The 9,882-nt window shown below is 37.8% G+C and overlaps 1 protein-coding gene across 1 annotated transcript in view; it reads right to left on the bottom strand.

Annotated features, from left to right (window-relative positions):
* Positions 1-544: 544 nt before the first annotated feature.
* The window catches only part of Pip4p2 (phosphatidylinositol-4,5-bisphosphate 4-phosphatase 2), a 51,802-nt gene continuing 42,464 nt past the window's right edge, over positions 545-9,882 (bottom strand). Inside the window, exons 5-7 of the mRNA XM_031366562.1 lie at positions 9,290-9,342; positions 3,331-3,421; positions 545-2,083 (exon numbers count right to left, since the gene is read on the bottom strand). Coding sequence (XP_031222422.1) covers positions 1,940-2,083; positions 3,331-3,421; positions 9,290-9,342 — 288 coding nt within the window. The 3' untranslated portion in view covers positions 545-1,939. The remainder of the gene's footprint in view (positions 2,084-3,330; positions 3,422-9,289; positions 9,343-9,882) is intronic.

The raw sequence follows: 9,882 nt of genomic DNA on the forward strand, positions 1-9,882 counted from the left end.
ATTTTACACCACCCGTGTGTAGTCTGTTTGTCAAAGCCGAATTCCGTGCCCACCTGGCCAGAATCCCTTGTCCCGCGGAACAGGAACCCCGCGAGAAATCCCGGTCTGCGGCACAATCCCTCATGCATATCCATTCCTTCCTTTACAGTGAGTACCAGGAAGAGACCTAAGTAGGGATGAACATATGAACAAACTATCACATATGGCCCACAGACATATTCTGGAAGGATAGTGTCAAATAGCATATAATACAATGTGAGATTTCAAACCATCAGGGAAAGATGAAAGCCAGCCAGAGCTGTTACAAAGTACTGTCATTAAGACAAGACACCAATTAGTTTATACTGAATATGGAGTATGCTAACAACACCATAGCATGCTAAATAAAAAAAATTAAAAGATAGTTATGAAAACAGCATAAAAAGGATAAATGAACATTATGCAAAACTGGTCTCTCTTCCTTAATATGAATATTTCACAGCAAGATCTCAAAGTAAATTTTGGAAATTAAATGTAATTTTTTAAGATGAAATAGAACAAAGTGATTTTTGAATAATAATCTTTATTAGCATATTTTCAAAGGTACATATAATCCTGAGCTACTTCATTTATACATTTATTGTTTTCTCTTTGAGGTGTACATGTAGTTGACTCCAACTTCGCAGTAAGTACATTTTCATATTAATCAGGAACATAAATAATTTAGAACATTAGTCTTGTCCCTTAGAATCACCAACTAATGTCTCATTGTCTAATTCTACAATGTGAAAGAGTTTAGACCACTGACTCTCAAGGAATTCCTTCTAAACTGCAAAACTGGGCAGTGCAAGAGCTGAGTCCATGAATCCCACGGGAAGTTTTAGACAACAATGAAGCTCCTTATCTCTGATCCATTCTCTTGAAGAAGTTGAGTCATTGTCTGGCCAGGTGAGAAATGGTAAGAGAATCTCTAATTCTAACATTCAGCTAATGCAAGAAGTCACAGGTTCTCTTCATAGAGAAGCGGGTGTACACGTATCTCAAGAAAAAAGGTTTACCATGATCTAAGGAAAAGGATGGCAACCCAGTGTCAACATGTCTTTGACAAGATGATGAAGTATTATAAAACATGTTGCCTGAAATACTTCCTCCAGTCTATAAAGGAATACATTCAGCAAAGTAACATTAAAGTCCATAAATCCAGACCAGATTTTTGTAAATGCTAAATAAAAAGACAAAACTGAAAGGCAAAAAGTCCTGTAATCTTAGAGAAAAGACATTTATCTAACATCTCCAACTGTGGACTATATGTTCATCCTAGGTATTTTAATTTACTACCAAAATATTGTATCCTTCTAAAAACAACAACAACAAAAAAAAAAAACAAAAAACAAAAAACAAACAAGCATATAGTATCTAGAAATGTTTCTGACAAGAATGTCAAGTTTTTCAAAGTACACTCAATTTTTTACCTGAATAAAGTAGCTATACTCTTAGGTTAAAATTACAGTAAGCAGTTCAAGCAAAAATGCATATTGCTTAGATTTTTAAAGCAAGCAATTTTATTTAAAATGTAAGTATAAATGTGAACCTATTGTAGAAACATTTATAAACACTTCTTGGGAATAGTCCCACATCAACAAGTAATGGAACAACTGGTTTAAACATAATGAAAGACTGATATTAGATATAATGTGTGAGGACAAATGCAAAAATACCTTTATGATTTAAAAGAACAAAGACACAGCTTTATTTTTTCCAAGTCTGAAAACCTAGCAGCAAAATGAACTTGCATATAATGTACTTCAGTGAGCATCTGTTCAGAAATGACTCACAAAGTCTTCAGACTACTATACAAACCAGGATGGAATCCATTAGGGTACATGACTTGAAGGTGCCCAGAAGAGCTTCTCATGGACTACTGGACACTCTCACCTGCGTCAAGGATTCATGAGTAGACTTAAGCAAAACCGTGCTCTGGATAACTGACTCTGATTGCGCCCCAGTAACAAGCTCGGATAAGGCAAATCAAACCTAACAGATAAGCAATTGCCCAAGACACATAGGTTGCATGAAATCGCCTTGAAAAATCTTGTGTGCCAACCTGAAACAAAAAATAACATTAAAACAAGAGATTAGAAACTTTAAGGAAATGTCTCCTTGAAAAACTGGTGTTGGCCTCCCTGTTTGATACATATGAAATGTATCTCCAAACTGAAGCCACTAACAAAGGACCTGTAAGACGACATGTAGCTCTTGACTATAATCGACAGACAACAATTGTACTTTTATAACTACAAATTTTATGAAGTAAATAAAGAAGCACAGGGCTAGACACTGTGATACAGGCCTGTAAACCCCAGAACTCAGTACCAAAAAAGAAGGAAAATAAAGAAAAAAATTTATGTGAAGTTATCTTTGTAAGCTGTTGAATCCATGTATTTACTCCCATGTGGCACTGCTAATGATACAAGATCAAGGAACATAGCACACAGAAAGATAAGATCAACTCCCTCTCTTCGTATGGATTGATTTCCATGCCAACTGCTCAACTTCAGTCTCCTCTGAAACTAACTCATCCTCATAACAAATGTTTTGAGTATAAGATAGTTCATAACCATAAAAAGTTGGTTCTGTCAACTCAACAAAAGTCAATGGGCTTTTGACAAATAGTGAATTTCTCAGTTGTAAAGATTTTCAAATAGGCACAAACAGTCTCTCTGGAGAGGCAGACTCCATTAGGAACAGTTCATGTGCAATGAAATCTGACTTCATAAAGTTAATATAATATCATAAAATCTTTTATAAGGTTGAAGAGATGGTGTGGTTAGAAGTACTGACTGCTCACCCAGAGGACTTAGATTAGATTCCTATCACCCACATCAGGACTCACAACCATCTCTAACCCTAGCTTCGGAGAATCTACACCTTCTGCTGGCCTCCATGGGCACCGGGTATATAAGTAGTACACACACAAAAATGCCTATACACATAAAATCAGATAAAAATAAAAAGTGATTTGTTTTTCTTTTTTAAATTATGAACTAACTGAAAATAAAGACACATCCAAGGATTGGATATCTGGTTGACCATAGTTCCTCAGAAGGTCTGGGGCCTGTCATGCTGAGCAACCACTAACTTGAGGATCTCTGACAGTGTCCCAAGACTCACTACAGACTAAAGTTGATAAACTTGCACAAAGAATTGTAACAGTAGTGTTCAGTCTTTTGGCATAGGAGAGTACACTTGTAATCCCAGTATCTGGGAAGTAGAGGCAATACGACTCAAAGGCCAGCCTCTGCTCCATGAGTCCCTGTATCAGAAAGAAGAAACAAACAAGGTTGTACTCACAGTTAATCCAACTGCAATGAAAATGCATATCATCCCAATGGTGACATACGCACAGCAGCGTCTCCGGGGAAGGGCGCTGCCTACCGAGGAGCTGCCAAGAACAAAGTAGAGGGACACACTAAGTATCTCTGCAAAGATTCCCCATCACGTCTTCATGACTTCTCATGTACGGCTTCAGTAATTTAATAGCATCATGTGTTTCTTCAAAATGACAGACAGTATTAGAAAATGACATTTTTCAACAAATGACACAAGTAAATGGTGCCTTGCTCACTGGCAATATCCATAAAAATAAAAACAAAAATAAAAGGGGTAATTAAAAAAGGCACTGTGGTCCCCGATCATCCTTCAGATAAATGTCCATATCCCAGAGTCTTTTGCAGAATAGAGAATAAATGTTGGCTAACAAGTAGCACTTGGCTTGCTTATGGTTTATGTTTAGTCCAGAAAATTTCAAAAATAAAAGAAATGAGTGAAAAGGGAAAGTACATATACTTCTACTACCCCGAAACAGTTCTTACTCTCGCATACTATCCTTGTGTATTATTCTGACCCATAGGTGGCATAGACATTTTCTTGTTATCAAGCATTCGCACAATGGAGTTCTAACACATAATCAACAGAATCAAACATTCCCCAATCATTTACACAGAAGTGTTTTCATCATTATAAAATCTGTCAACCAAGCAACATTTAAAAAGCATTGTGCTTATTTTTCATCATTTTCTTAATTTTTTTAGAATTAGAATTATGACATTTCAGGAGTTAAATTTTTAGATTTCTTAACACATACTGTTTAAAAGCCTCTGTGAAATTCACCAGAACATAAACTGCTACTGTGAAATCCAAAATCTGGTAACATTTACCTACCTCCACCTTGAATTTTGGTAATTTTCAAAATGATGCCAGTATAGCAGAGACCAAGTCGCGCAAGCCTGGTACGCACTGCTGGCTAATATGCATATGTTTTTAAATATATGTCATATGCAGACACTGCCAGTGAATGACAAAATGAAGTATCATCTTCGCATGGCCAGTGTCAAGACCATGTGGAATCATTCAATGGTTGCCTATTAAATAAGGGAAATGCAGGAACAGGCCACAGAAAGAAACACACACTACGCTAAAGAGGTTTGCATTATGCAAACCTTCCAAGAAGCTAATGAACTTTGCTGCAAATACATGCATTACCAGTTTTCATTGCTATTCCATGGCCTGTGTCAACTTACCACATGGATAAACGAGGACCGAGGATTGTTCTTTGCACCAGTAAAAACTTAGTGTTTAATACTATGTGTATGCAAAATCCAGGATTGTTTGTGCATCTGGAAAATCTTTATATATAGATATGTGTGTTGAACTGTTTGTCTAGGATTTGACCTTTTATTTGCTTAATGCTCCATGGGGGAAATCTGTATTGATAAGAGACTTTGTAGTTCGTTTATATTTTCATAACAAGTTTTTTAACTTTCATCTTATGAATAGAACATTTTCTTAATACTTTGTTATAACCACTACCCTGAGAACTACTGTGTGTCATTTATATGTATGGGAAGCCCTCAGACACATTCCCAGAAATACAGGGTGAGTGCTACAACTTGAGTATTGCTTCTTCCCTTCTGAGCCTTGCCAGGAGCATAATCTCCATTGTGAGCTTTTAAGAGGACGGGACTTAAGTTGGAAGAACATACGGATGTGTGGCTTATGAAAAGTAATTAGGATTGGATAGTCACCAGGGTGAGACCTTCCACAAGTAAATCTTGTTCTGTTCTTAAAGAATAGTCAGAAAGACCAGAAAGACAAACATGCATACATTCCAGGTCACTAATCATATGAAACTTTACCACCCCAAAATCTACCAGCAAGAAAGCTGACACCATATCTGGGCTCTTACCCCAGGATCATATAAGCTAAAATAAACCTTATTTTTCTCTTTGTTATACCTGAAGCCTTATTTATTTCATTATTGCAATACCATATGAACCAACACAGAGGTTTCAAGACGGGTGAGGCTGAACTAGATAGAAGGATGAGCTATTTTACTTCATAATCATAGCCAATTTAATTCAAGTATGAGAGAAAAAGTAGTATTGGAACCATTTTCCTGAAATAACCAAAAAAAAAAAAAAAAAAAAAATAGTATTAGCCGGGCGGTGGTGGCCCACGCCTTTAATCCCAGCACTTGGGAGGCAGAGGCAGGCGGATTTCGAGGCCAGCCTGCCTGGTCTACAAGAGTGAGTTCCAGGACAGCCAAGGCGACACAGAGAAACCCTGTCTCGAAAAAAAAATAGTATTAAATGTCTTTAAAAAACAAATAGGAGAAGCAAAAGAGATTTCAGCTCACTTGTGGAGTTTAATGGATGGTTTTGAGGCAGGCAGGGGAGAGGACATGAAGCACCCAGGCCATCTCATAGCTCACACATAAGAATAAAGGAAAGCATAAGAGGCATAGCATTTTTATGAAGAAAAAGAATCTATTGATGTTATCACGTTGAGGGGAGATGGGTTGTAAGTACAGAAAAAAAACAGAAAAGCTCTAGAAAGGAGGCAGAGACTTATATATGAGGGATCTGACAAAGCTTCCTAAGAAGTTAGTAAGCTTTTGGATTTTAGATCATGGACTTATAATGAATATTCTGGAGGGGTTATATCAACCATGATAAAAAGGAATCTATTGTCTCTTGCCAGCTCCACATCCTCTAGCTCCTGAGGATCTAGTCTCCAGTGCATCTAGGAAATAAGTTGTTCTTGGTTCAGCCTTCTCCATCCATGCTCAGTCCTCTAGGTGCATCCTTAAGGGAACAGCTACACTCTGACTCCTCCCTTGCCTTTGCATGAGTGACTGCTTCTGCAGTGAACCATCCTGACACCTTCTTCACAAATCCCCCCTTATGTACACAACTCAGATCACATTTTACCCTCTCCTGGAAGTCACCTCTCATGATCACTCTCCCACCCATCTTCAGAGCAGAGCACACATTGCCACAGTAGCACTTAAATGTTTTACTGTAGTTTTCCAACCTGCTCCTTCCCCACCTTTTGCCTACCAAACTAAGGTACATCACTGTAAGAAGTACCTTGTCACACAGGAGTGCTGACTCTGTGTAAGAGGTACCCATCACACAGGAGTGCTGACTCTGTGTAAGAGGTACCCATCACACAGGAGTGCTGACTCTGTGTAAGAGGTACCCAGTCACACAGGAGTGCTGACTCTGTGTAAGAGGTACCCAGTCACACAGGAATGCTGACTTGGAAACTCTAAAGGATGACTCCAAGAACAAGAATCCATAACTGAAAACACTAGAAAGGGATTCACAAAGGAGCTCTTGGTGATGTAGAACAGACATTCAATGAGGATTTGATGAAAAGTCAATGTCTCTCTTAGTCTTAGGTCCATTATAGGATTTCAGTGGGGGACGACAGCCCAAGTTGTACTTCAGAATGCTAGGACTGCATATTCAGATGGTAATGAAAGAAAAACAAGCTTTCAGCTACAACGGCCTCCCCACCTGGATGAATAGGAGAACACATTTCTTTGCCTGTGGTAATATGGGGAAATACTTGTGAGATTCACACACAACATACTAGTTTTGTCGGAATAATTTTATAGTTCCTATAACTAAAAAAGAAATTCTAGGATAGCTATGTTTAAAGAAATAAGATGCTATCTCAGTATCTTATTCTAATAGCACCTTCACGTTGCTATAAAGAAAAACATGCCAAAAAGAAATCTGGAAGCCAGCCATGGGTGCTCATGCGATGACAGCATGTGCCTTCAAGTAACAAAGGCCTTGAGTTCTCCCATGGTTAGCATATGACTCCAATTCTGCAAACCATCTTCCTAAAATGATGTTTAAGCTGGTTTCGTCCACATGAATTTTTATGCATACTGCTCCCTAGGTTACTCATACACATTCTTCTTTATATCAATACAGCCTTGTGGCCAGAAATTTTACATTCTTATCATCAGCAAAAAACAATGCCAATGTTCAAAAGTAGTTAATCAAACAGGTCCCTTAGGCACAACCCCTGCCCTTTCTCAACAGTTTCTTACTAGGCTAACCTGCACTCAAAGATGGTTGCAAAAGCTCTGGCTGCTGTGTGCAGTGTCTGGAGGGCTGTGCTCACTGCGCAAGCGTCTTATCCTCCGCTGCCTATTTTTTATAATTTTAACACTACTTAATCTCCTTGGAGAAGATAGTTCCACTTAGTTTTATGCATTTTTGATACATTCATACAAAAATATAAAAGTATTGATAGCAATGCATAGTTACATATGTTGGGCATTGTTGTCTCCTAACATCATATTTTTCCGTGTATGTATTTGGGGTTGTCTGCTTTTCTTTTCCATGCATGGACTTCCACTAGATTCCGTAAAACTAAGAACTTAGGTAATTAATTTCACAAGTTTAAACTATCTCTTCTTTTAAAGTTAAAAATAAATGATAAAGAAAATTATTCCAGAGGTATATTTAGTAGAAATCATTTAGCAACGATGAATGGAGCCATTTCATTATGTAGTCTCATTTTTCAAACACTTTAATTATTTTCTCTGAAAAACCATTCTTGGGATATTTTTCTACTGTCAAAATAAATGAAGCTAATTAGATCAAACTGAAGGTCGTAAAAAGTATGAATCCATATTTTCTGTTTTAAGAACTGAATTGTCAAAATATTCCAGTTTAATTGACTTTGCTTAGATTATAATTCACACATATAAGTGGATAATCATCTTTAATTAAATTTTCATTATCAAAATAAATATTGTGTGGAATGATTAACAAATCAAGCCCAAGAATACTATGATTTAAAAGCCCTTCTTAAAAGGCTGGCTGCCTGGGAACTTGGGTTTTTAAAAATTTCCCAGAATTCCATATGTAATAAGAATGATTTATTGGGTATAAATTCTCTCTGTGTGTAATATAGGTTACCCCAAATATGAACTTTCCTGGTGGATATCTGGAATGTGGGTGTGTGCTTGGCAATGTTCCCCAGGGCACCAAGTCTCAAGGGAGCACCCTTAGAGACACACTGCGGGTGTAGGAACAATTCTTTCACAGAGGACTCTGCCTGGAAAGGCCACTTTGAAGCTTTTGCTTGGTCTCTTCAAGCTTTGTGGCCCATTTGTCTTTTTACTTTGCTGAGTATATTTAATATTCTTCAGCTAGAGTAAATCACATCTGTGAGTATGACTGATTCCTGTGAGCTCTGCTTGGAAAGTCCTTGGTCCTCAGAATTCCCAACACATATGACCCAAAGTATTTTTAATCAATGTATCTTTTGTGGTTTCCCATGTTCCATATAGTTTTTTGTTATTTTCCCTAGGCAAACCAGTTAGAAACACAGATAAATACATTGGATAGCTAAATCATGCAATCACAGAACCTTCACCAGAGCAATAACCTCATTAGGAAAGAGGCGGAAAAACTAACCACCAACCAATTAGAGACTCACAAACAATATAGGTTTTTCTCCTTAATTACAATGCTTCTTACAGATTGATTGCAAAAGATTATAATCTTCGTGACATTAGAAAATTCTCCATAGAACTTGACAATTTATTAACTTTACTCTCTTAAAAATGAATTTCCCTTTGAACAATAACTAAGCCCAAATATTTTCAGTTCAAACTGGAATATGTTAGCTTAAAGATTCGTTGGCTTTCTCTTGAAAATGATAACTAAGCATGCATTCACTTCATAACATGTCTTAAAAAATAAATCTACGTAAGTGAGAATTCCAAAGGAGAGAGAGAGAGAGGGAAGGAGAGAGAGAGAGGGAGGGAAAGAGAAGGAGGGAGGGAGAGAGAAGGAGGGAGGTAGGGAGGGAGAGAGAGGGAGAGAGAAGGAGGGAGGGAGAGAGAAGGAGGGAGAGAGAGAGAGAAAGAGAGAGAGAATTCCAAACTCTTCTGATTGCTCTCTCAAGTACTTCTCAATGATCTTTCCAGCAGAGAACTCACATTTTTTTGCAGTGTGGACATTTTGCCAGAGTGTTGAACCTCAGTTCCATCCACTGTAAAATAAATAAGAGAGAAGGATTTGAAAAGAATAACAACTGAAAACCAGCCAATTGGAGACCTGTTTACTTTAGTCTAAATGTCACCAGAGATCACGACACAGCCATCAATCAACTTCTCGTGGTTCCACAGTGTTTTTCCTCCAACGGTTCTCTCATCCCCTAGAACACACTTGGGACCCCAGCCTGAACCCCATGACTCTCACAGGGCTCTGACACCACCCAGATTTACCTCACGAGGAAAGCAGCATGCACTCCTTCCCTTGCCTTCTTGCCTTCACTTATTAAAGTATATCATGTACCTTCAAATTTTATTTTCTTCTAAGCCCTTGCAAGGACCAACTTGTAAATACTTGAATATTCTGATTTGTAATTGTTTTCAATTTTTTATTCCACTTGTGTGAGAAGCCACAGCATACATAATAAACTAACCACATGAGATCCTGACAGAACTACAACCAGGGAACTGAATCTTGCTCCCTCACAGCTTGTAAAATGTAACAAAACACATTAATCCTATGGTACAATTCCCCCCCC

This window comes from Mastomys coucha, unplaced genomic scaffold (assembly GCF_008632895.1).
Source record: "Mastomys coucha isolate ucsf_1 unplaced genomic scaffold, UCSF_Mcou_1 pScaffold14, whole genome shotgun sequence".
Taxonomy (NCBI): domain Eukaryota; kingdom Metazoa; phylum Chordata; class Mammalia; order Rodentia; family Muridae; genus Mastomys; species Mastomys coucha.